Genomic DNA, 27,144 nt, shown 5'->3' with positions numbered 1-27,144 from the left:
TTTATTTCTGACCACCATAGTGAAAATGATAGCCTACAATGTAGGAGATTTTGTGCCAACGTTCAAGGACAGTAGCATTGAAAGGGAGTACTTTTGGACTCCGATGATTCTGGAGGCTCAGAAACTTGATGAAACCGCAGTGTATTATTTGGATATAGCGCGTTTTTCTGTGTCTTGATTTATGGCCCGGAGTTCTCATTGGCACCGGGGCCTTATTATCCTCTCAACTATCCTGGCGACTGATGCTGCTGCGTGGTCGCTGCTCACAAGAAATAACGAAAACATTCACAAAACGAGCTAATTTTATTAGACAAAAACACCACATTAAACAATATATAGGCTAAATTAATGCACTGTGCTCGAAAGATACAGGGTGCATTTTTTTCTACAGTAGGCTACACCATATACCCGTTACCGCAGCTTGAACAGTGCTATTGACCCAACACAAAATCTCGCAACGAAATATAATTAGAAAGATGTAACATTTAAAAAGTTTTGTGACGAAGGGAGCGTTCTTCCACTCACTTGTACAGCGAGCAATTGCAATTCGCTAACCATATCGGTGTAGCCTCCACGCTGGACATTTAGACCATCCAATCAACTATATGTTTCTCGGCAGCCAATTGTAATAAGAATTGACAGCAATAGACTCATGGGCAAAGCACGGTGACCGTCGCTGTCTACTCTTGCTACAATCGGCGGCCGAAAAACATTAAAAACATTTCTTCAGAATAGTTGCGAGTCAAGTCATGCCTGCCATAAACACAATTTTTCATCTTTCCCTGCGAATGTTCGAATATTTCTCGGAGTTAAAATATAGAATTGTATCCCTCAAACAATGTGGTAGCTAAAATAGAACAAACATGATTAAAAGCAGTTTCAATTTAAAAACTATTGCAAGTTGGTATGGAATGTTAAAACAAAACATATGAGCTTCTATGCCTGTGATGTAACAATAATGCTGAACAACGTAATGCTTAGCACCAAACGAATCAAATGAAAAATCACCCTAAACTACTATCCCAGACAGCAAAATCCGTCAGTTTACATTGCTTAAACGTTTGCAGACGCTGAATCAATGTAACAATGGCGGATTTTGCTGTCTGGGCAGTCTCTCCTACAGTTTTCGCAACATCTAATTAGTAACATCAAAATGGTGTTGGATTGTGGTTACAAATTTACAATTTGTTTTGTAAAACTTTGGATTTTTAAAAGCGACACAAAATGTGGCGGTGTTGCTGCAGAATGGTGAAAACTGAGTTATGGTTTGCACTTTACAGAAAGTGGCTTATTGGTTGGGTCTCTGGTGGTGTGGAATTCAACAAACTGAAAAATTAAAACATGCAAATTATGGATTAATAATATAAGATATTCGGAAGTAGGTTAATAGTGTTGACATGATTCAAAAAGCGGATTGCACAAATACAGTAATTGCGCACTCAAAAGCCCAGTCAGTATACTACGTCGAATTTGCGCTTGATATACGTTATACGACATCTGACAAACGTAAGCAAGGCGGAAACATCGACACATCAAGTGAAAAAAGTAACAACGAAACTAAAGTGAGATCAAAAATGACCTTTAGGTTTTTTGAGGCAAATAAAGAAATTTTCATCTTACCCGGTCATCAAACGTTAAAACTCATCAAAGTAACGTCGTTGAAGCGATGGTATTACGAGCTGGTTAGAAGCCCTTTGCAATGCCAGCTACGTAGAGAAGATACAATAAAAGGAAAGCACAGACTACAATCGTGCAAATGACAGCATACGAACACAGTGCAAAAACAACGCGAAAGAGACTTGAATTTCTACAACACGAGCTCAATAACTACTACAATGATTGGCCTGGAAATAAGTTCAGATACTTTTTACATTGATATAACGTCGTGAAAGGTTTGGTTTGCAAACGAAAATGTCCCAAACAACAAAACCTGTCCTTTAACGTTGATTTAACGTCTTAATCAATTGAAAAAGGACGTATTTTGATGCCTGGGAACGAGATAAACGTATGTGACACCTTACTAGTCAGGAACAAGTTAGATTGCTACAACGCTTGCAACACCTCGCATGGCTAAACTACAGTAACAACAACTCTACAAGTGAACATCAAACAGATAGAGAACTGTCCACATGCCCTGAACAGGAAAAAATAAACAAAAATATCAGCAAGTTGTTTTTCTAAGAACATTTGCATTGAAAATCATGTTTAGCTATAGGGGTGCTGGAGATTCCGAGAATGAAACTCTGGGCTTTGACCATTCTTGTCTAGCCCCAGTATCCTGAAAGCATTCGTTTCAAGAAAAAAATGGCCAAGAAAAGGCCAGACAACTTTGAAAAAGGTGTGGGACCTTGACAATCATCAAACCTGGAGCGGTTTAAGGTGATTACCCCTCTCTCTCTCTCATTATTTTGTTTAAAAAAAGCCTGGTCTTCATCCCGAAACATCGGGGTCGACCAGTACGGAGACCTTGATTACCAGGAAATCAGAAGTAGTCCTAATCAAGACAATCTCCTCCGTGGACTTGTGGCTTTCCGTTAGTATTACAATAAGCATGATAATTACTTATTAGTATTATTATAAGTATTACAGTACACGTAATATATTCCTGTTTTGTTAACCCTAAAAGCAACACAGTTGAAGACACCGACCTCGAATTGTTGTTTACTTCCGAAACGATAACTTGAAGCAAACACGTTCGAATTGAGTAAAGAAACAACTCCCCTCTAAGTTGTTTCTCAAACAGTGAATGCATGAGCAAGCGCACCACTTGCTTTGTCATGGTTGCCAACCCCTAAATGTCAATTGATAAGCAGAAAAAAAAATAGAGGACGAAATTCTGAGCAGCATTCAGATTCGAAAGAAAATGTAAACGGAGATAAAGAAATTGATTTTACTCAAATACACAGGGTTTGTTTTTGTTTGTGCAAAAAAGGTCTTACGAAACGTTTTAGCCCCGTAATTCAGACGAATGGCCACCAAGAGATGAAAATTGCGACGAAAAACTTGATAGGCTTGAATTTCATCTTTCCGCCCTTCTAGCGGCTGCCACGTAGGAGAACAAGCACAAGACGGCGTAACATATCTCGTTGGCCAGAGCTGACTTGAACTTGTGTATGGTGACCTCATCCGTGTCACGATCTGCAAAACAAGATGGCGTCGTGAAACAAAATATGGCGTCGATAAAAATGTTCTGCGCAAAGTAAACTATACTATTTATCTTGTACTTTTTTTGTATCTTTGCTGTATTTTGAGCAACTTCACCTTTTCTACGTTGTTTCTATATAAGATACTTGATTTTTTTATTGTAAGCATGTAAAATGCATTAATTAGTAGTAGTAGTAGTAGTCCAGTTTTAATCCGGTGATGTCCCCGTTACCGGGGTGGCCGGATTCACCTCCAAGTGCCGCAATCGTCTTCACACCCTGCCTCCACATCGATCTGTCTAGCGCGTCCTCTCTTGTCAAGCCCACCTTGCTGCTTTCTTCCTCAACTTGCTTTTTCCATGTTTTCTTTGGTCTTCCTTGTTTTCTATGACCCTCCACTTGCAACTCCAGCGCTCTTCTCAAAACATCATCTTCATCCCTTCTCAAAACATGCCCATACCACCTCACTCCATTCGCTTTTGCCAACTTATCAACACTCTCATTCAACCCAAGCAAGCTCAGAAGTTCTTCGGTATTCCTTTTGTCCATCAGCTTTACACCACACATTGCTCTCAGCCTCTCACCATCGCTCTCTCAGTTCTTCTTAAAATCGCCAATTCGTTTTCCCGTAAGCACCATGTCTCACTTCCGTACAGCATTGCAGATCTCACACAACTAGTATAAATTCTTCCTCTCATTTTCAACGGAAATCTTCTACCACACAACATTGCTTTGCTTGCCTTTGGCACAATAAAGCAAATTCAAAGTTGCAATAAAAACAAATAGGATTTCGAAGGTTATGGCCTGGAAAGTCTGATACTATTGAAACAAAAAGATATAATCATTTCAATAAAAATAAAACCCGTAAAAGTTATAAAAGTGCTAGGAGATTTCCAAATTCAAAATAGGAATAAAAGCTCTATGGAAAGCGACTCACTATATTCTTCTAAGATGAATATTCCTTTGACAGTGTTGCATTTTCGTATCGTTTTCAACCCAAGAAAAACCTTTGAGAAAATATGAAACAAATTGTCAGCGAAGGCTTTTAAATAACTCAAAACATACAACAACTCGAAAAAAAAATTCGTCTTTTTTGCATGGATTCAACGTGTTTTTGTGTTGCGGTCAAGGGTAAAAGAGTCTATAAATGTGGTTACGCTTTCTTCGATTCGACGTCTGACGATGTTGAACCGATGTAAAAAAAGACGCAATTTGTGAAATTATACAATGTTTTCGGATGCAATAGTAGCGAATAAAACTTGAAGAATGACTTGTACCAACTAGAACTATAAAGCATGCTCTGCGGATATGATGACTGGCGTTGACGCATCACCAAGCACTCAACTATGCCATAAAGTAACAAAAGTTTTCCTTCATTTTTACTTCAGCTTGACGTCACGGGACGTGAAAGCGAAGCAAAGATGAAAGATTGTTTGACATGACGTCACGGCTCCAGCCTCCAGTCACCAAAAATTAAACATTTTCAATACAAAAACATGTGGAGTTTGTGCAGTTGAAAGAGCAATCTACTGACTAGAAAATGCTGCGTTTTTTTTCCTTCGAGCAACTAACATGTATCATGTACAAACAAAAAACACCACAATACACAACAAGTATCAGCATGCCACAACCACGTGCCAAATACCTTTTCCACTCCCTGTGAAAAAGCGTGAAAAAAGAAAACTGTTAAGGAAATCATCACAAAAACGCCGCACAATTGCTTTCATGCAGATAAAGTTCATTAAGTGATTATTTGGATTTTTTAGGGATTTCGTTTCAATCTCTTTTAGTAATTAAGATTATAATGGAGTTTTTTTTTATCGGCTCCAGGCGTACGCCTGGTAGTTGAAAATTTGGATTAAGTGGACGGGAAGGCAAGGAAGCCAATCTTCGTGTCCACCTTCAGGCATGCTTTTAAGCGCCTTGCCAAAGACACAGCGGCATGCTCATCAGCGGTGTCGAACCGGCGCCCTTTCGAATACCGCACCATGTACCGCCATTGCTCGAATCAACAGTAGCCGAGTTGTGTTGCCAGGTGATGAGAGCCGGTTCGGCGTGATGAACAACGCATAAAATTGGCTTAAGAAGAAAATGATCACTTTCGGATACTTTCGGAAATAAATACTTTCGGATACTTTCGAAAACAAAATACTTTCAGATTCGAATCATAAGGCGATATTTTGTCAGTACCAATAATACTGTTGGGCCAACGAATTGATCAATACGTCATGAACCTTAACCACACAGCGTTGCCAAGTCCACATAAAACATCAGCAAAATCTTGCAAGAAAACAAGCACTTGCCTAGGCAGCAAATCAACCTTTTTTATGAACTGTAGACGTTGAATCAACGCAAAAAGGTATAATTCGCTGCTGGGGCGAAACAAAACGATGAATGCTTTGCTGCTATGCGCTCACGTTATTTTCATATTGTTTACATCATTAAATACAAGGTTCTCATACGAGAGTTTACGTTTTGAAAACGGGAAACTGTGACGGCTATGTTCCACTTCCAGAAAAATGTAAACGTTTCTTTGATGACCCAAATTCACGGACATCTATATCTCCTCTGAAACGTTATCTCGTTATCGTTGGTATACTCCGCCAGTAAAACGTTGTTTATCGCTGTCGGATGTAGAATTTATAAAAAAGAACTTATTCATCAATAAAGCAGATGCTTACTGACTATCCCTGCGTTACCTGACTAGATGCGAATTTCAAGTTGATACCATCCAGTGTGACCTGGAGTAACCCGCACTGGCCGCTTTTCATGTCTTGAATTGGGAATTCCCCTCCTAACTCCGGCTCTGAGACGAAAAGTAAAACTCCATTGATAAAAAAAAAAGACAAACAAGATGGGGTTATGTTTAGTCGCATCCAGGCTTACGACCGACGTTTGAAGAATTACATTGAGTGGACGGAAAGACAAGGAAGTCAATCTTCGTATCCTCCTTCAAGCATGTCTTTAGGTGTCTTGCCAAAGATACAGCAGCATGCTCTTGAGCGGTGTCGAACCAGCGCTCTTTGAGTGCCGTACCATGGCTCTTACTACTGGGCTATGCAGCGACAGAGACGGACGAGTAATAACAGAAACTACCGACTTTTTTCATTAGGTGAGGTAGATTATATTTAGAAGTAAATTGAATCAAAAGCCGGATAGCTTATCTGTATTCAAGCTTCCTCTCACCGTTGTGTCTTGCTGCTGCTTTCTCCATTGCTTCCTTGACGCAGTGATACAGTTCCCGGCACTGCACAAGACATTCAGTTTAGTGAGATTTTCTTACAACGTAATAAAAAGCTACAGCGGCTAAACCAGGCCGTTGAAGTCTCTATTCATTCATTAACTAAGGATTTAGGTTCAATGTCAAAACCCTAGTTCAGTGAAAGGCTAGGATGCAAACCTCCAAAGCCAAAATTCTCGTGAGGAACCTTCCGAGACTGACCCAGTTATTGGAAGATGCAACTGGTAGCTTACCTTCTTCGTGAAGAATTTATTGAGTTGGGTCTCCTGGCCTTTCCGCTGCCACAAGCAGAGCACTTTTGTCTTGGGGCAGAAGGTCATGTTGATCAGCTTCTCATACCACCACCGCTCGCATATGGTACCGAACCCGGTTCGCAGGATGATTGCGTCATCACATATCTAAAGGGTAATGAGAAAGTTGTTTTAAAATGATAAAAAGTGAGAGATATTTCGGAGGCCTCAAGTAAGTGCTACCACTACCAGCCGTCATATCGAAATAGATGTGCCAATGCACAACAGATGTCAAGTGCAAAACTGGTTTGTAGTGAGATTTTATCGTTGGTTAACTTTGAACGATGCTAGTTTCAGTGAAGACTATGCTCAACTGTAGGTTCCCAAAAAGAAAATCAGCCGTTTTTACATCGGTTCAATGTCTGCAGAAGTTGCCTTATTCACACGACAACTGAACAACACAATAAAGTTATAAAACAAAGGCATAGGATTCCTACCTCCATGAACAGCACAACTCCAGTTGAATCTGTGCCAGAATGAACGACAAACGATTGCTTGCGTATGTGGCGGCTACCGCACGGCTTCAGATCAATCAGCTCTCCTTTGACTGAACCAAGTTGATCGAGTAAAAGGTTCACTTCTGAACTGTGAGCCAGGCCTACATGAGACTTCCCCAGCAACCGACGAACCTGAAATGAGAAACGCATTAAAATTTTGAAGAAAGTATTTTTTACATTGATTCAATGTCTGCAAAATTCAGGTATTCCATTTCTTGCACCAAACAATGCAATTATGCTTTTTTTTAAATATTACCTTCCGTTTAACTTCGGTCAGTCGCACTCCCATCATGACCATAAAAGACACAAGATTGTAGAGCATCGTTGACAACAAGCGGTCCTCATCATCCTCCAGCCTCTTCCGCTCGCTGCTGCCAAGGGTCCGGTACCTTGAGAAAACATGACGCGTGAACACCTGAAGTTGGAGATCGACTATATCGCGTGACTAGGTTATGTAATGTATTACTGGCTTGTAGAAGAATGACAGCTTTTTAGATAGCTTGTTCCACGCAACTGCTCGGTATTGAGATAATTCAAATGAAATTGTTATGTCAATTGAATGTTCAAAACACTCGTAGCTAGCGGTCGTTGCAGAAAGAGATTGTCAGTTTGCTTTACAAAGCCAAAGCCATAAACGGAGGTAACACTAACAGTTAAAATTTTCTTGAAACAATTTTGAGTCATGCTATCAATTCAGTTAAAATAATTCAAGATTCTTTGATTGTTAAAATAGTTTTTTTTTCCAAAAGTGCGCGCGTTCATGGCAAATTTATGAGTTTCAATTTAAAAATCTTTGTTCTGATGTGTCTTTATTCTGATGTGGTGCAGTTCAGAACAAGAAAGCGAAACACCTTCGGCAAACCAATTGCGAACATTTTGCTTTGTATTAATTTGTATCTCTTTGTCTCAAATCCATTACGTTTGCAATAAAAGTATGATCGGTAATCTCCGACCAGTACGTTCACTCCTCTAAACCTTGTCTCAAACCTTAATTAATCCAGCTTAAATGTGTTAGTTAATTAAGACCTTTCAATCATATCTGTTGGTCCTTGATCCATCCCGACAGCATCTCGCTCCATAGCAACAGCATCCAGGAAGACATCTTCCCAGAACTGCATTTTATCCCAGAGAGATGAACGATCCTTGCCTAAACGCAAACACAAGGAGGTTGCAATTGCCAGTGCAGAAAGTCGATCAATAAAAAGCCACCGACAGCGAATCGGCCCTTTTTTTACATTGATTTAAAGTTCGCAGACGTTAAATCAATGTAAAAAAGGCTGATTTGCTGACTGGGAAAGTGTCTGCCAGCAACTCGCTGTACAACATCATAATTGTTTGCTTTTAGTCAACGTTGAGTTATACGATAAAATGCATCTTTGAAACCTTCCATTGCTCAAAGAAGAAAGTGTCCAGTTAGAAAATGAAATGCAGGAGTCAAATATATGCGTTGTTTAAACACATGGACATGAAGCAATGAAATGAAAAAAGAAACTGTATTACTCAGCTTGCTGCATGCTGTGCCCAAGCATTGCAAGGATTCTGAACTGAAATCAAGCTAACACATTCAAACAAACAAAAAACCAACGATATAAACCAGGCACCCTCGCCGTGTCAAAACAAGCCAGAAAAACGTTTCTTTTCTGCGTTGATTCAACGTCGGAGGTTGGCTCAACGTAAAAAACAAGTGACAGGCGAGCCGAAGTTAGTCATGGATAAGCGAAGCGCTTGATGAAGGTGAGTAAACATCTACACAGGAAAACAGTTTTTTTGCATTGGTAAAACGTCAAAAAGCGTTAAATCAATGTAAAAAGGACGGATTGTGTTTGCTTTGCAGTTGACGTCAGTTTGTTACCACGGGTGCACCAACAGCGGATCTTTTAAGCGGTGGAATAAGCTAACCGTCTGATAAGGTAATTGAAAATCAATTTGAACAAAGTTTATCGGCGGATCAGTAGTCGGCGATTTTAATCTGTGAATTACGATTAATGTATGTGAAAAAAACTTCGTGGCATTAGTTGCTTAATCAGCAGATTTGCTTATTCGGTGGATGATCAAACGTTGGTGCATCCAACTCTTAATATTTCGATTGATGACAGTCCAGTTATTTTTAAGCAATCAACGTAAAAGTAGGTAAAATACAAAATTGATCACGTTTGTGAAACCAACGGATCTTTAACATAAAATAACCACAAGATTGGAATAAAAATGTTATTCAAGAATTTAACTTCAAGACTTCTCACAATCATCAGAAGACAAGACACATTAAAAATAAAGCAGCCAGTTGTAAACACCTATGCGTCGAAGGACATGGGTTCGACACCAGGTCAGGTCGTGCCACAGATAGTATCTTTCTCGTTAAGAACGAAGTGCTTCCGAGTGGATTTCAGCTAACGCCACAATGCGGTTGACATTTGGTCTTGCGCGGCATGATGTGAGTAAAGCAACGTTCGCTGTTGTTATTTCCTCGATATTTCAGTAAACACATTCAGCTCCACCCGCACACACATTCATTACACCCGGAAGTAATGGCAAAATTTATTCTCACGGTCTCAACTGGTTGCTGCCTCGTCTGTTACAAAGCAATTTTTAGGAGAGAAAATTATGTTGCATTTGAGAATCTTTTCAAATGAAATTCTTCGATCGGAATGCACGCTTCAACATAAGAATATTGGCTTTTTGTATCCTTTCAACGTTGAAATAAAATCTTTATGTAATTATGAACGCTTTTCGACGGTACTTGAATCTCTGTTCTAAGTTTGAGTGCTTTAATTGCACCAATGTGCATGCGCGCCATAATCAGATAAAATTGTGGCTTGCGATGAAAGTGACAAGATTGGGATGTTTACAATTGCTTACTAGTAAGTATTCACAAAGCAGCCAAATATCAAGTGATAGGCTCCAAATATCACTTTTTAAAGCAAAGCATCCAACTGTAGTGATTTTTTGCGAGTACGTGAATGCCTACTGCAAGCAGCTTTGAAATCACTGCACTGAAATTCGGTCTCGAAAAGCTTTGATTCAATGTGAAAAGAACAGAATTTGTAAACTACCCAGACCGCAAAACCGTCACTGTTACATTGATTCAACGACTGTAAGCGTTGAGTCAACGTAAAAATGACGAATTTTGAGGTCTGGGTAAGAAAAATCGCCCTTGATGATCGAGTGAACGATCGAAGTCAGCCATCATTACACGACGATCAAACATAGCCATATGTAGAATCAACGTAAAAAAATCAACAAACACAAATGAACATCTTTTCTTAGGTGGAGTAATGCAAGAAACGCTTTTGTTAAATCAACATCTGGACAACTCAGCTAGTAAATCACTCCTTTTTAAAATTGTTTCAAAGTCTGCAGACGTTATATCAACGTAAAAAGGACTGTCTGAGCATAAAAAGACATTAAAACGACGTAACATGATGATAACACAACGAATACCACCAATGATGCCAGCGTTTGTTAATTGAAGAAAAACACAAAACAGGGGTGAACCATGCAGACACAGTGCGGGCTCATGCTTGTTTACTTAAGTTAAAGGTGGTTTCGAGGGCTGCTCCTTCCAACTGCATGAGGAAGGAGTGCTTTGAGGTCCCTTCATCAGTAAAGCAAGAAAATAAATTAAACATTTTCTGATTTTCTTGCAAACGAAAGACATTAGGTTAGTGGTGGTTAAGTACTAAAAAATCACGTTTTTAGTGCTGAATATGTGAAACTGCGGCCTGACAAAATTTCAGTTTTAATAACCAAAATAAAAATAAATGTTGTTAATAATTGATTGTTAACTAACGGTCGTCGGACCACTCGGCATGCGACAATTCAGCAAGTGCTTCAATTCAGCAAGTATATTTTAGCTACTGCCAAGTCAGCAAATGAGATTTTCACCAAGCATCGGACCTGGTTGGTCAATGGTCATCGCTTGCCAAACTGAATTTGCTGACTTGTGACATGCCAAGTGTCGGCTTGTTCAGTTGCTACTTGCTCAGTTTCATCATTTACCAACTTTCAGCCATTTACTGAAATGTTGCTAGCTCAGTTGTCACTTTCTCAACTGCCATTTGTTCTTCACAACTGCTAACTTGTAAGAGACTCTCACAAAGTAATTCCAACCAAGATTGCTCTAAGCAGATCTGACAACAACAAAAAACGTCCAAAGACAACCACAGCTTAAAAAATTTGAAGAGAGTTGCAATGGAGCATTGGTCTTGACAGCTCACAGCAATAGAAAAAGATACTGCATACACAAGCCAGATAGCCAAACCGTCCTTTTAACGCTGCTTCAACATCTGCAGACGTTGAAACAATGCAAATAGGACATGCTATGCCAGCTAGCAATATAAAAAATAATAAATTGAAGCGTCTTGAAAACAACGAGATGTATGTAAAATTGGAATCTCTTTCCTCACCGAGTAATCCTTCATAGAGGAAGACTCTTTGCTCGTCTTCCCCAAAATCTGAATCAACTCTCACTAACTTCCCGTTTCTGTAACGAAGCTCACTGGTGTCTCCATGAGAGGCGGCATCGGAAGCAATGCTGATGGAGTCCTTGAGAAAAAAATCACATTTCCAGATATAAATGTAAGATTTCACCATTTTAGTACATCATGCCAGCTTATTCGTTTTCATTCGCTCGAGTATGCCGGTATGCCCCACCAAGTAGGAGAGCTGAAGGGACATTTTTCAGCTCGACAAGATGCTGCAATCTTGGCATCTGCCTTGTAAAGTCGAAACTATGCCTTAAGGTCAATGGCTAACCAGACAAAACTTTGAATAAATCAGCTGTTTGTTAAGAAAATATGATGCTAAAGCTTGGGAGTTTATTGCGTTAGGATGGCGTTGAAAAATCTCCAGTGTGACTTCCATTGAAAGGAGATTGCACATTCCCAACCTTTAACCATGGCCCGATGGAGACGAAAAGGTTTAAGCTGGTGGTTTAAACAACTTAAATTTAAATATGGTAAGCAAGGCATCTATAAAATACAGCGCATTACTGAAGAATGCAATTTTCAAATACAAACTCATACAGTAAACATACAGGTTGCAAGCCTTAAAACTTTATTGGTAAACTTACATAAGACAAAACTATTCTCGATATTTACTCAGAGTTCTCTTAGTCGGTTGGGCCTTTTTCGCCTGTCCAAGGGAAGGGGAGCTCTGCTTTATAATCCCTCGAAACAGGGGTGGTGGCCTGAACTGAATATTTACCACTAAGAAGTTTTATCACATAAAAATTGACACGAAGATAAATTGTACATCTGAAAACTTACATCGGAAAGACGTGCTGGGACGCTTCTCACGCTCAGATTGTCTTTCGATCGGGATGATTCGCTTTTCCCGGATGCTGCAAAATTAGGAAGGTGCTCATAGATTCACTGATAGTTATTTCAAGAAATACAACACAACAAAGTGTCTTTCTTTGTCGCCCAATCAACTTTATAACCTCCCTTGGTTGTGCACCAATGGTAACATGCTGCTATCCTAGCCATCAAAATTACAAAAAAAACGAGTTTGCGATCTGGGATTGTGATTGCTAACAATTGTCAAAATTAAATTTCATTTTTGTTAATCTAAGGTTTGATGTCGTTGAAGCAACGCAAAAAAACTTTGATTTGAATCGTAGTCCAAATGAAATAAACACAACAGACCCAGCGAAATTCGTTCTTTTCACATTGATTCAGTCGTTGAATCAATACAAAAAGGTCAGGCTTCACTGTATTGAGAAGGACAACACGTAACAATGAACATACCAAGATATTCCTGAGCAAAAACTAAAAAAAAGAAAATAAGCGATGACAAGCACTACGTAGTCAACGTCAAACTCAGTTTGCAGGGTTTGCGTGACGTCACAAAATAGCATAATGACAACAAGTGAACAGTTAAATAGACAATGTTGTGGTATTTTAATACCTAGAAAAAAAGCCACTAGCCCTATTTCTAAAGGCTCTAATGCAGTGGTTCCCAACCGGGGTGCCGCGGCACCCTGGGGTGCCAATTGCAATGCTCAAGGGTGCCGCGAGATATTGCAATAGTGTGGCCCATTCTTTATTTTAACTTTAACTCGTTAAGTGCGGAATTTATTTATTTCTAACCGAGTTTCAGTGCGTATTAAGTTTCGCGCCTCGTAGTTATTCCCGGCTCCTTTCTAGAGAGTCGCTTAGTGGGGAAGCCGCTGGGCTGGCGGTAAGCCTTCGTTTTCTCGCCCAGGAAAAACAGCGTGAAAGAGATTTTGACTCGTTGCTTTTCTTTCCCTAAAAACGTTTGAAAGACATCATTATTGCCAGGTTTCATGATTTTATTTTGCGTTTCATGGCGCACAAAGTCAAATTGCAGTGATGGATTATTGGATTGTGTGACCCAGCACGATTATAAAATTGCACGATTGTTTGCGAACCATTGTAAACCGATGGTTGGGTCAAGGTCAATTGAAGGATTTGTATCGTTAGCAAACAAGCAAAATAGTGATATTATAACAATACACTGTTTTCTTCATCGCGAAGTTCTTGTCCGAAAAACATTAGGTTCAGACCTAAAGAGTGTTAAACAAAGTTGTCAAAATGGTCAACTACATCAAAAGTAGACCACTTAAATCACGTCTATTTGCCAAGCTTTGTAAGGAAATGCGAGAAAACTATGCTAATCTTCTGTTAGGCTACATACCGTCCGAAGTAAGATGGTTGTCGCGAGGAAAAGCATTGTCACGAGTAGGCTATATATGAGTTTCTCAGCAGTCGAGTGTAGCAAGAACTAGTGGTGCGGTACTGATGAGCCTAGCCTCATGGGGGAAACACGTGTCTATCGCTGAGTTCTTGCTACACTCGACTGCAGAGAAACACATGTTTTTGGGAAAATCTTGATGGCTAGGGTGGAGGCTACACCGGTATGGTTAGCGAAACACAGTGCTTGCTGTTCTATATAGTAAGCAGTCAGGTAGTGCTGACGCCAGAAAATCGCTCCTTCTCAACTAGGCTAGCCTATATGAGTTGAAGGATGCAATGCTCTCTTTTTTCAGCCTTGAAAAGCAAGAGGAATTTTGTGAATTGCTTTGCAATTACAATGGGGTCTCCAAATTAGCGTTTTTAGTAAATAGCTTCGACCATTTAAATAACGTGAATGTGAAAATGCATGAAACTCTCTTAACTTCAACCGATAAAATGAAACCACTGAGAGAACAACTGCAAATGTGGTCCTTAAAAGTGGAAACTTTGACATGCTTTCACATTTCACTGAAATGAAGAACAAAGAAGTTCTCATTAATAACTCAGCACCTAAAATCATTGGAAGAAAAAATTTAGAAATAATTCCCCTGCTTGTCCACGGAAAATTACGCATTGGTGAGATATCCACTTTTACTGGACTCTCGTATTGTTTTGAATCTTAAAGAAGAAGAATTAATTGATATTCGTAACGATAGAAATTTTAAGCTTATGCACAAGCAGATGCCTCTCGACGAGTTCTGGATAAAAATTCAAATGAATATCCTTGCGTTGAAAAGAAAGCTATTGTGCCTTTTCTGCAGTTTTCCGCGTCATACCTACAGTATGTGAGAGTAGATTTTCCGTATAAACGAACATAAAAACTAAAAATCGAGAACGACTGCTTATAGTCGAGGAAGATATGCGGGTGGCTTTATCGAATAGAGCCCCCAGATATTAAGGAACTTTCTGCAAGAAGTCGAGCCCAAATTTCACACTGACTTTTGAATCAATAGCCTACATTTATTTACGCGCGCTATTAGGCCTATTTGAAATACAGAAACCTCATAAAATTGATCCAGTTTTGCCAGGGTGCGCAAACTATTTATCTCTTTGATAGGGTGCCGCAAGGTCAAAAAGGTTGGGAACCACTGCTCTAATGCCATAGTTTTTACATCCTTAAAAACCATATACAACGAGCGTTGCCTAAACGACTATATTTTCCCAACTAAGGTATTGGTAAGGTTATCCTCAACTGCAATTTCACAAAGAGTTATGCAAGAAATATAATGTCGAACCATAGGCATACGAAGCCGAGCAACGTTATCAAGTTTAACATATTAAAGATTATTATATTTATAATATAATAATCTTTAAATAATCTTTATATAATAATCTAAATATAATAATCTTTAATATGTTAAAATTGATAACGTTGCTCGGCTTCGTATCCTATGGTTCAACAAGACAAACTCTCTACCGAAGCTGTAAATATAATGTCATAAAATCAAAAGACATCGTGTTCAAGCGAAAGTCAGTGGAATATCAAAACATACGCAACAACAAATTCAAAAAGCTTGCTTACAATTCCATAATTTAGCAAGACCAGATATGTCAACAAAAGCATGCCATGCCCTGGCTTCACTGTACCCGTGCTTTCGGCGTCTTCGTGGGAACTTCCGGGTTCCTGCTGCTCATCAGAGGTCAGCGAGCACTCGACCACGCCACCTGGCGGCGATAGAGGAAGATCGTCGTGGCTGGCGCGAAGGTTGCTATGGCTACCTCGAAGACTTTCACGGTCGGCTGGTTTCAATTCTGCTCAAGATTTGTGGTTTTCGACGACGATCAGATTATCATGGTGGGGGTGGGTGTGGAGATTAAATTAAGAAAACCAAATCATGCAAAAAAAGTGCGTGCAGAAACAAAATCCAAACAAAATCAACAGCTATTTTCAAACGTCTGGACAAAGATTGCTTTATGCTGTCTCAACTTAATGATAGAAATGATTTGATAAATCAACGAAAAACATTGCAAGCGAACTAAGCGGAAAACAACCGTCTTTATTGCAAGCAGCCCAAGTTTCAAATATCGATTGAGTAGCAAGACAAACCACAAGCCAGCTTACAAAACGTTACCTTTAGCGTAATAGTGGGTGCGGCAAATCTCCAGCATTGTGAAGGCGGACGCCATGCCGCCCAAGCCATGGCGGCTGTTGTAGGTGTGCTCCAGCCCGCTCAATACGCACTTTAGTAAATCTAACATTCCTCGATAGATTTTGACAGAAACCTCCTAGAAAAAGAAAAACAAAAGAAAGTTGAGTTATAGGCCAGATATGCTACAGAACAGGCTCCTGCCAATCTAATGATTCTAATCTCAGTCAGCACAATTTTCCTTTTTGACATCGTCTCAATATTGACGTAAAAGAGCAATTTTTATTGACAAGGTTGTTGCACAAGAAAAAATGTAGAAAATCCACAGTAAGCAGTTTTATAATCCTTTGTTCATGTTTCAGTGGAGAGGGAATTCGGTCCATCGCGTCACTGATTGGTGACGTAGCCAAGGCTGTGAAAATGGTACTGCATTTTTGTGTTGTGCTTAAATCCCCCTTTGTACAAAGCTTGGTAGTTACGCATGGACCTAACATTAAAACAAACATCACTTTACTTGTGCAACCCAGAAAATGAACTGAACACGTGTTCACATTTTGAGGAAGTGTTGCCAGAACTACATCAGTATTAAGGAAGATTCCTCACCACATCCTCAACGTATTCTTTATTCCCTTCATCTTGCGTCGACTGATTGAGCCGCTGGAGGATGAAGAGCCGCAAAGACTCGCACTCCATGAGACGTCGGATCTTCTTCAGATTCAACCAACCAACTCCGTGGCCTTCCAAGACGCTTTGGGTAATTTCCTGTTGGTGAAAGTTGTTGGGTTCTACTACAATGAGATGAAGTTGTTCTAAAGAGCCTTTGCACGATAAGTCCAAGCAGAAAGTCGTTTTTAAACGTCGCCAGACGTTGATGTTAAGAAAATCAATTTTACTGGCTGGATTCATCAAAACAAATATTACACCAGTGACTAAAAACATCCTAACAAGAAGATGAAATGATTTTTCAATAGCGCACACTGTTGTATGAACGCAAGGAAACCTACGCGTTCGAGGGTTTAACTGTAACAGCATTCCAAAAGATGTTACTTAAAAAAAACTGCTATGGACAATTGGACATTTCACACACCTTCAAAAACTGCTGGTTCTCCTTCGTGTTTGAATATGTCGCAGTACTTGTGGCCGGAGATTGCTGATTGGTGGGTGTTGGGGGTGGGGTTGCTGAAAGCGGTGAACCGTGACGAACTACTGACCGATGGTCTATGAGAGTCTTGCGGGGACCTTGAGACGATTAAAAAGGAAGCTAAGATGATTGCAAAGCCTAGCTGGTATAATCTGCCCTCTTTACGTTGATTCAACTTCTACAAACGTCGAAGCAATATAAAAAGGTCCTATTTGGCCAGCTGATGATTCGCCTTAGCAGCAGAGAGCAGTGCGACAATACATTGGATTAGCATAATAAGTTTCTGGTCTTGTGCTATATTGTAAGCTTATGTTACGTAGCTACACTTTGAGAGCAAGTTTTTATGACCGACTGTGACGTAAACCTGAAATTGCTTCGCCAGAATGACTCAAAAAATTGAAGTAAAGCTCTTGAACCGGCTTAGCTGGAACACGGACTTCATCCAGTAAAAGTGAAACGGTTTATTATATTTGGAACTGGTCACGCGGGACTAGTTTTACTGACCCTTTACGCTGGGGAATGGCGTGCGTCTCTCTGCATGCGATTTCGTACTCGGCGTCCTGGTAAAGTCGCCCTGCAAATGTTCGCCTTCGCTGCTGTGCGTCGATGACGAGGTGTTGGTGCTTGGAGAGCTCAACGGATCGCTCTCCTCTGTTTTTTCTTTATTATGAGCAACTAGAAATAAGAGAAATATCCACAATTTGAACGGAATGGTGAAACAAGCGCTCATGCAAAGACGAGGTGGCTTCCGTGAAAACAATGATGGTGGAGTTTTTCTAAAATAAATTTTCTTGCACTGACACTGTCTGCTTAGTAAAGCGCTGAGAGCATATCTGCGATGAAAACAGTGCTTTCAAACTCAAACTGTAAAATAAATTACAATACGATAATGATGTGAAATGAAAGAATATGATTTTCGTGAGAACCTTCCTAAAAAGTACGAATTGTAGTTGTACGAAAGTGAAACTATTTCTAACAACAGGTGAGATTTTTACTTCGAATCCTACCAAATATAGACTGCACAACCAACACCACTTACCACCGCCATTCTCCAGTGCATGTAAGGTCACTCTATCTTCAAGCTCATCTTGCTGAAAACAAGAAACCTTGATGGAGTTATCAAGCTACATATACATAAACAAATCAAATATAGCAATAACTATATTTGATTTAATTCGCTCTGCTTTGCTTTTTTCTTGGCATTGAGCACTTTTTGTAGTATTAATAGTTTTCATTGTTTCATACATAAACAAATATAAGCAATCACCAGAAATCGGCAGGAAATGATGATAAACAAGATATAAGGTGCTCATTGTTTTGAAGGAAACTGGCTTTTGAGTCTACAAATAGCACAGAGCAAAATCTTTTAGTTTGCTGTACCAAAGCTCGGTTGAGGAAACTAAGCGTCGTAGCCGCACTAAACCTTGCCTCAATGAAGCTATGGCAATAAAATATAGGACCTTTTCATATTATCTTACACACCTTGGGTTCCACGCAGTCAGCCACATCTGATGAAGTGAATTGAGCTGAGTCATCATCGTCAGAATAGGAAGAGTAAGAAGTTGCTGTGTCATCATCACCCGGTTCACTTTCGCTTACTAAAATATGGTGTCCGACAAATTGTTCGCAAGCAATTGTTCGTAAGCAATTGTTCGTAAGCAATTGTTCGTAAAACAATTGTTTGTAAAATTAATTCTTCGTAAAACAATTTTTCCTAAAGCATTTTTTCGTGCATGCAGTTAAAACTTTATGTATACGAAGAATTGTTTTACGTATTTCATTTTACGAAAAACAGTTTACGAACAATTGCTTTACGAACAATTTGCCTATAACCCTAAAATATGATGAAAAGCAATGAAGCAACAGTTTGCAAATGATGTTGTTTTAACCTATTTCTTACATCAAAATCACTATGACAAAATTTATGTGCGCATACAAAAGTAAAAAATCTTTAAGTTAAAAAATAAACAAAATTAGAGAACTACTTTATCAAAGATAAAAAAAAAACAGATTTAAATTTCTGAAGTACCAAAAACGCTTTTGTGTTGCATGTGTGCAAATGCATGGTGCCACAACCCAGCAAGCAAATCGGTCGTTTTTACATCATTGTAAAAAAGACCGGTTTGCCGACTAGAAATGCATCGACCTTGCGAAATAACCCTCCATTTTGGGCATTACCGCTTTCATCCGTCGGTGCTTCAGTTTCACGTTGGCTGATAAGTTCATCCGCCATTGTGACAGTGGCCACCAAGGTGCTGCTGTCCCCGTACGTGGAGTGGCTCACGTTGGGAAGTTGACTGGCAAACCACTTCGGCTTGTCTCCGATTAGTAAAGGATCAAAAATATCTGAAGAAAAACATAAAGGCATCAACAAGTGATAAGGATAATAATAGATAATGTTCATCTTTTTATCACACCAGGTTCACAATATTCCTGTACTACATTGGAATGCTACTAGTTATACAAGTGGTAATTGAGGTTAAATGTAAAGATAAGTGAAGTTTGATGTTGCTTACATAGTATGTACCTCAAAGTATAGGCGATTTTTCAAGAAAATATCTACACGTTACAAACTTCGAGTGTGGAAGATTCTTATACAACTGCATCCACACCGTCAACAGGTTACCAGTTATCACAAACTTGTGCTAACAAAAAATTACTGACGAAATCATACACAATGTAATTGTAAACCCACAAAAAGTGCGTGGTTTGAGACACAGACGTTTTCAGCGCTTATTTTACATATGCATGCATTGAATTCATGTAAAAAGACTGATTTAGTTCCCGGGTATAAATAGGCATTGATCGGAAAGAAAATCCAAAGCGACAGTTTTAGTGCCACAATGATTGATGACCATATTTGTCGCTGCTCAGCGTGGAAATCATTCATTTTTTACATTGATTCGACGCCTGCAAAAGTTGCATCAATGTAAAAAAATCATTAATTTGTTAACTGACCCTTCTACTGCCACATACAGTTCTCTTTCAGTTCACCGAATGTGACCTTTTTACTTCAAACTATTGGAGCTTGGGATTAGAAAAAACAAAGACAAAAATCTTTAATATAAATTTTTCAGAAAAGAACAACAAAGTTTCAGTCACTGATTGTTGAAATCGACAATTTGTCAAAAGTTTGGGTTCTTTGCGCCAGTTGACGGGACTAATCCAAATGCAGTGTCTTCCAAGACCACAACAGCTCCGAATTTATGAAAATAAGAACTAATACAAGAAACTAAATGTCCCTGAACAACAACCTTTTGCTATTCACTGCGGCAGTGGAAATGAGAGCAATTAGATTTCTTGACCTTTCATTTATGGCTAGATAGAATGAGACGTTTCCTGCTTTCTGATATAAATCTTTTATGAGCTCTGCTGCTATGCTGTGTTTACAAGTCGAAAGGCTATCATTTAAATCAGGGGCGTGTAACTATATACAGTATCGCCAAGGGCCACATCTAAGTCATGATTGTGCCAAGCTGTCTAAGCAAGCCTAAAAAACTCTTGCTTCGTTGATCTTTTTGCAGATGCTACTTTAGTTGCAAGCATATTGCCGCATAAACATGCAAGCATGTACGGAGATGGTACGTTCCCTACGAGCAAATTAGCTCTTTTTATATCGACGTCTGCGTCTACTGAAGTCAACGTCTACAGAGGTTTAATCAATATAAAAAACGTCATTTTTACAATTATTTAATGTATATAAATGTAGAACCAATGTGAAAAGAATGAGTTTTGTTATCAGTAGACCGGACACCTAGCGCACTTCAGTTCAAACTGCATGAAACTACGCGTGAAGGAGAGATCTATGGACACGATAAACACCCGTTTGTTGTGACTTCTCAGCACATGCATATGACATTTTACAGTGAAGAGCAGTTCAAGCACTTCTGTGTAACTGAAAATGACAGCATTGTAGTCGAAGTTCTTCTTTCACTAACGATGAATGTCAAAACCCACCAACAGGAGTTGTGTTATCGAAACGCAAGATTTGCATTGGTGGAGCAAATGGAAAAATTCGCGAACATCACCAAAGAAAGACTTCACAACGCCTCCATTATATGGTCATTCATATGATGTTAATCTCAAGGCTACTTACTGTTATTAATTCTCAAGAAAGCGACATTGTCGGGAGAAAGTGACCATTCTCCGAGAAACTCCACAGCTTGGGTGCGCGCAAGTTGAAAAGTGAATTCTGACGGTTTTGACCTGGTCGAAATAGAAGAAACAACTTAATTACCAACTTGAAATATCTTAACATCAACTGAATGAAGGGGTGCTAATATCCTAGTCATCAAATCAATGTAAAAAACGATTAATTTGGTGTCTGGGATGTAGCCGATATGGCAGTGGTGCGTGGGTTACTTGCCTGCTTTGCATGAAGCTGTGTTGTTGAAAGGCCACCACTGGGCGAGGGTAGAGACGCAGAGTTCTCGTATGATCTGTGTAATACTGTAACGTGTTGGGGGAACAAAGAAACCGCACCATGGCAACTCTGCAATGGTAAAATTCGCAACAAACATGAAAAAGTACATCGGTCTGGCAGTGATATAGCAATAACAGCAATAATCACAAAAACTACATCGGCTGCCGAGAAATATGTCAGCTGACGAGTCAGCAAATTCAAACCAAAGCAGCAAAAAACTATGTTTGCAGATTTTTGAATCAACGCAAAAGAACTGATTTTGTAAAATGGGTTGAAATGCGAATGCAGCCAAAGTACTACGTGTGCGGACGTGAAATCAATGTAAAAATGAGTTTTGAAAACTATGATTTCTCCATGGAGGCACCTGGTTGCGATATCAACAGAATCCACATCATTCCCATAAATAAGAGGATTATACGACTTGTCCTTCAACTCCTCACTTTTCATCCAGGTCGGAGTCGATCCGTCCGTGGACTGGAAGGTCCGAAGATCTTGGATGGGAGGATTCAGGCTCATGCTGGCGAGCGCCTGGAGGATGAAACATCGATAGTTGACGTTGATAAAGATATTTAACAGAATCTTCTTCGTTTGAGGCTCTTAGACGTTTGCGGACGTTGAATCAATGTAAAAATGACGGATTTTGATGTCTGGGAGTCTTCCACTCCATTTGGTGGAAAGAAAATGGCACAGTCATCAATTGGCGATATGGTGGAAGATTGTTCATTTGTTAATCGTGTATTTTCTTCTCGTTGGCAATCGCATGCTGTTATGCTTGCTGAAAGCGGATTAAATCATCAAAAACCTAGCCAGAAAAAGACATCTTTGCATCGTTTCAATGTCTAGCGTAATAAACATAACGTTTTCTGGAGAAGTTGCACTGAAAAGCCTTGTAAGAAAGTCACGGACTAAAACAAAAGTAACAAAATCACGTCTGTAAACATTGTTTCAATGAAAAAAAGGACGGATTTTTCTGAGCACTTATTAATTAAATTTTCAGGAGCATTATAGCTCACTAACTAAGCAATTGCTGGAAATATTAACAAAGTGCTGTCTTGCCTGTTTCAAATGTGCTTTGAGAGTAGACGCTTCTGGCTCTGGTAATAGAGGAAGTTTATCGCCGTTCGTGGGCTTGATCATCTGTTAATAATAACAAAATGACGTATCAACGTGTGCAGACGTTAAATCAATGTAAAAAAGCTTAATTTTTGGACTGAGATATATATCGTCGGTATGTTGACCAATTGTAGCTATTCCATTCTCTCCAACATTATTTTACTATTTTATGAAACTATCTTCAAACACGCAATGAATACAAGATTCCGCAACAAACCGTGCAGTTAAGATTTTAAAAGGATAAAAATAAACATTAAACCAACATTAGAATATTTACTTTTTCTTAGCAATAGCAACAAAACTATCTTTTTATTTGAAAACGTTAGATTACTTATGATAATATTGACAGTAATCAGGTTCCAACAATCAGTCAGCATGGCAAGATGTTTAAATGTGGCTGAGAATTCACCGCTTTCTAGAATGACTCAGTAGGCCAAACACAAGAGCCACTTTACCTTGTTTGCATCAAGATCCACCCTCCAAACGTCATTTGGAAAGGAAAAGTGAGGTTTCAAGTCAAAGAAAGAACTGGGCAGACCAATGATGTAAGGCGTGGGTGCCAACAGCAGCTGCTCAGAACCAGGCATGCATTGAGGTAGTAGGGGAATCACCGGGAACATGTATTGCAGCGGGTAGAGCATGCTTGTGAGCGCCATAACTGACATCGAGAGAGCGTTGTAATCTCGGGAGACAAAGACGACCTGTCAATCAAAGCGGAAATTAATCAATGTTACATAATGAAATCAATGTTTTCAATTTTTTGAGTTTAAAGGATTGAAGATAGTATCTCATCACAAGATTTTGCAAACTGATGACAAATTGATGATGATAAATTAGGAAATTCAGTAGAGCAAAAATTGTATAGTAATAAATTTATAATTAAAGAAACGTTGCAAAATCAGTTTAAATATGACACTGTGGTTCAATGAAAATCTTTTCAATCACTATGCCAAACACAGTGCAGACAGAACATTTATGATTTTTGACAGTTTAAGGCAAAGTTGAGGATAATTCCAAACCTATTAATTATTTAAATTGTGCAGGGTATTGTTCATGTGCATAAATAAATGATACGTAGTTTCATCGGAGTCTTCAAAATTCTGTGCTTTTTGTACTGTGTTGTTACTGATCGCGTAAGTTTTAAATGGCTGCTATTATTACGTTACGCATATCAGCACCGGAAAGTCTTCATTGCGGCCGTGACTAAATTAACAATTTTTGAACGTTTTTTTGCGTGCACTCACATAGTTGCCTCAAAAACACTTGCGGGCAAATGTAGCAGGCGCCGAGATTTAACGTTTTACTTTAACGAGCGTTATCTCCAAATCAGCCAACACTGACTTTTTGTGCTGTTAGAAATCTTGCAACATAATTACCGTGTGGTATTGTTTGTAACAATTACATTTCAAATTGATGCTCAAAGTTTTCCTGTTGGATAAAGTCTACGTTGTTGCTTGCTACCGTGTCTGCTCTGGAAAAGTGTGCAGTGACACTGCGATATTATTTTGTAACGCTGGAACAGAGAGTTCACAGAAGGTAGCATGAACAGTGAACACACCCAAACTCTGAAATTTGCATGACCTATGGCAGATGTTATGAAGACAAGCCGATCCTTCCTCTGTGCCTAACAACACACTGCTGTATGCAAATCGATCGCAAGATACTAAAAGAAAACAAAACTAGGTCGTGACAAAGCGAATCTAAAATCTAAATACAGTAGCTGCTAAACCGAAACAGCATCATCATTGCCTAGTCAATAAGAAATACTCACTCGGTGATTGAAAACCTAAGTTCCGAACACCAAGTTTAACTGTAGGACACAATAGGCAATGTGATAGCATGTAAGTAAAATGTCACCTGGAATCAGTTATTGTTAGAAATCCTATTTTAGCAAGGTTAGAGACTAAATTCATATTTAGTGGAACGGAAAATGCTCATCTGTTGTAGTAATAACACGGGAAAGGTTGTTGGATATGTTGCTATAACTGGCAGCACAGCATCTGCTTCAAAGAGGAGCTGATTTATTGATTCGGGTTATTAAAATCAATACTTTCAAGCTGGTAGGTGCAGAAATATTGAATACATAAAGGCGATCTTTGCATTCGCGCGACAATCTATACCAGATACTGTTGCTGTGTTATTGAGGTTATTCATATTTAAACAAAAGAAAACAAATGAACTTTTATCTGTGGCAGACAGTAAGCGTTTTGCCAGTCAATAGTAATGCTGTTGACTGTGAAATGAAACTCACGCATACCACTATGATACAAAAACGAACAACTCCATTAGCCGGACCGTCTGGCGATGTTGAAGCCATGAGAAAATGGCAACTTTTGGTGAGCTGGGATCTTTGCGTAAAAACACGGAAAAATGCGACGTCCTAAATTTTGTCGGCAGGGAGCCAATTACGCCCGCTGCGTAACCGTTTTGATTTTAAGACAATTCGCAAACATCACGACATTCGCCCATTACATTAGTCATAAATCACACTCACAGCCCAACATATTGTAGAATAAGCATAGCACAGCATGTTAAGCAGCATGCAAAAGCTATGATTGGAGAAAGATGAGCCTATATTTTCGTCAGATAGTTATCTTTCCATTGCTGACAAGCCAAAGAGTAAAACATCGCCTTTTTCGCAATTTCAGCTAGTAAAATTGATCTTTTTTACGTCAGAAAGGAAATTTTACCATCTGGGATAGTAGTTCACCACTTTTCAAAACAGTGGTACGCAACAATTATAGTACACAAGTCAAATAGACAAACCATATTGTCCTTAACTTTGAGATATGTCATCACGCCAGCCTGCATCGAATGAAGCAATATCCTCATAGCAAGTGACAGCAGATTAGGATCAATTGCATGAGGAAATGAACAAGACACAGATATGTATGGCCCACTTATGTTGCTATGCCGCTTTAAACTGTGGTGTATTTTTTTTTAACAGAAAAATCAGCCATTTTATACATTGATTCAACGTCTGCAGACGTTAAATCAATGTACAAAATGGGCAGACTTCCAGACTGGAAACTTTGCAGGAAGTTGTTGCGTTGCGAGCAAGCGCAACGAAAAATGCAAACATAATAGAATGGTAACCATTGTCTTTGGAAACGGAGTTTCATGTGATCCTTAGCAATTGTTCATGCGGATGTAGAAAACAATGTATATATGTTTGCTTTCATGTTTTGACTTGCAACTCACAGAAACATGCTCAACAAACTCACAAATACTGTACGTTGTGATGCTACCAGAAAGGTTCATTTGTCAATATTCAAGACAATAGAGCATTGGGTGACTTAACAATGCCACTCTCATAAATTTGATCAGGCATCACTGCAGTGCAACTCAACGTGTACAGAATGTTGAGTGCAGAGTGCAGACGTTGAATCAATGTAGAATTTTGCTATCTGGGTTGGGGCACACTAACTACAATGATGCGTGAGAGGGTAATCATTTGGTTGTTTCCGCATCATGTAGCATAAAGCATCCCTGAAAATTCCCGATTCAGACAAAACGTATGGTGACCTGTGCAGGTGAAATGCTTTTTCATTGTCAGTGAACCGACAAATGAGCCAATGAACTGTTGTTGCCGTTGCCTTTTGATGCGTCCTCGTTTATTTTCCGAAACTAACTTTTTATATACACAGTATGTAGCAAATTGGTGCTAGTGACCAGATCGTACCACAGATGTAAAACGCGCTTGCTTAAATTTTTTTTTTTTTGTATTAGTCGTCTTCTTTACACCAATTTACGACTGTAAACATTCTCTAAGGAAAACGAACAAAACACGAAACTCAGCTCACAATGTCCGTCCTTTCTGCATTAATTCAACGTCTGTAGTCTGCACTCAGTTGAGTAGACCTTATATCAATGCAAAAAGGACAAAGTTTGCGAGCTGGAAACTGGCCATCAATGTCACCTTGTGTTCAAGCATGATGGCAGCCAGCGCCTCCAAGCACAATTCAATGCCGAGCAGCTCCAAGGGCAAATGGAGTGGGAAATCGAGGAGACACAATCTGGTGGGGTCCGGAAGAGCAATGGTAGATGGTGTCTAAATAGATGGAACATGTTAATGCAATGATATGGTGGTAATCTCATTTGCTTGCTAGCTTTGTGCTGTTCGTGATATTTTACTTGCTAGCTTTGTGCTGTTCGTGATATTTATTCTATTATGAAAGTATTTGCAAATACTAAATATGCGATGGCTGAGCACACAAGTCAAGAAAGAAATATATTTTCAGCAAGAGAATACTTTCAGTGTTAATTAAACCACCACAGAAACAAAATCTCAGTAAAATCTTCCAACAATGATCATTAAGTTTGTAATTTAGATTCTTGTTTAATAAGTTTCTAGAAATATAATAAAGTAGGGAGGATGTAATCACGATCGATTTTCCCGTTGAGGTTCCTGGCTAAAAAACATACGCTGAAGTCGTGCTTGCAAAAAAACTCTTCTT

General features: G+C 39.2%; 1 protein-coding gene across 1 annotated transcript in view; it reads right to left on the bottom strand.

Annotated features, from left to right (window-relative positions):
• Window positions 1-284: 284 nt before the first annotated feature.
• LOC145784602 (MAP kinase-activating death domain protein-like) overlaps window positions 285-27,144 on the bottom strand; it is a 30,017-nt gene continuing 3,157 nt past the window's right edge. The window contains exons 8-33 of the mRNA XM_082596462.1: window positions 26,607-26,738; window positions 23,143-23,388; window positions 22,631-22,711; window positions 21,939-22,102; window positions 21,518-21,643; window positions 21,248-21,357; window positions 19,330-19,497; window positions 18,634-18,749; window positions 18,191-18,242; window positions 17,656-17,826; window positions 17,098-17,249; window positions 16,614-16,772; window positions 15,996-16,149; window positions 15,511-15,675; window positions 12,436-12,509; window positions 11,575-11,713; window positions 10,698-10,763; window positions 8,198-8,318; window positions 7,428-7,560; window positions 7,112-7,303; window positions 6,618-6,782; window positions 6,330-6,390; window positions 5,843-5,949; window positions 4,789-4,800; window positions 4,081-4,150; window positions 285-3,138 (exon numbers count right to left, since the gene is read on the bottom strand). Coding sequence (XP_082452588.1) covers window positions 3,020-3,138; window positions 4,081-4,150; window positions 4,789-4,800; window positions 5,843-5,949; window positions 6,330-6,390; window positions 6,618-6,782; window positions 7,112-7,303; window positions 7,428-7,560; window positions 8,198-8,318; window positions 10,698-10,763; window positions 11,575-11,713; window positions 12,436-12,509; window positions 15,511-15,675; window positions 15,996-16,149; window positions 16,614-16,772; window positions 17,098-17,249; window positions 17,656-17,826; window positions 18,191-18,242; window positions 18,634-18,749; window positions 19,330-19,497; window positions 21,248-21,357; window positions 21,518-21,643; window positions 21,939-22,102; window positions 22,631-22,711; window positions 23,143-23,388; window positions 26,607-26,738 — 3,255 coding nt within the window. The 3' untranslated portion in view covers window positions 285-3,019. The remainder of the gene's footprint in view (window positions 3,139-4,080; window positions 4,151-4,788; window positions 4,801-5,842; window positions 5,950-6,329; window positions 6,391-6,617; window positions 6,783-7,111; window positions 7,304-7,427; window positions 7,561-8,197; window positions 8,319-10,697; window positions 10,764-11,574; window positions 11,714-12,435; window positions 12,510-15,510; window positions 15,676-15,995; window positions 16,150-16,613; window positions 16,773-17,097; window positions 17,250-17,655; window positions 17,827-18,190; window positions 18,243-18,633; window positions 18,750-19,329; window positions 19,498-21,247; window positions 21,358-21,517; window positions 21,644-21,938; window positions 22,103-22,630; window positions 22,712-23,142; window positions 23,389-26,606; window positions 26,739-27,144) is intronic.

This window comes from Aplidium turbinatum, chromosome 15 (assembly GCF_918807975.1).
Source record: "Aplidium turbinatum chromosome 15, kaAplTurb1.1, whole genome shotgun sequence".
NCBI classification, from domain to species: domain Eukaryota; kingdom Metazoa; phylum Chordata; class Ascidiacea; order Aplousobranchia; family Polyclinidae; genus Aplidium; species Aplidium turbinatum.
Note: the sequence above shows the minus strand (reverse complement) of the source record. Positions and strands in the feature narration are given on the sequence as shown.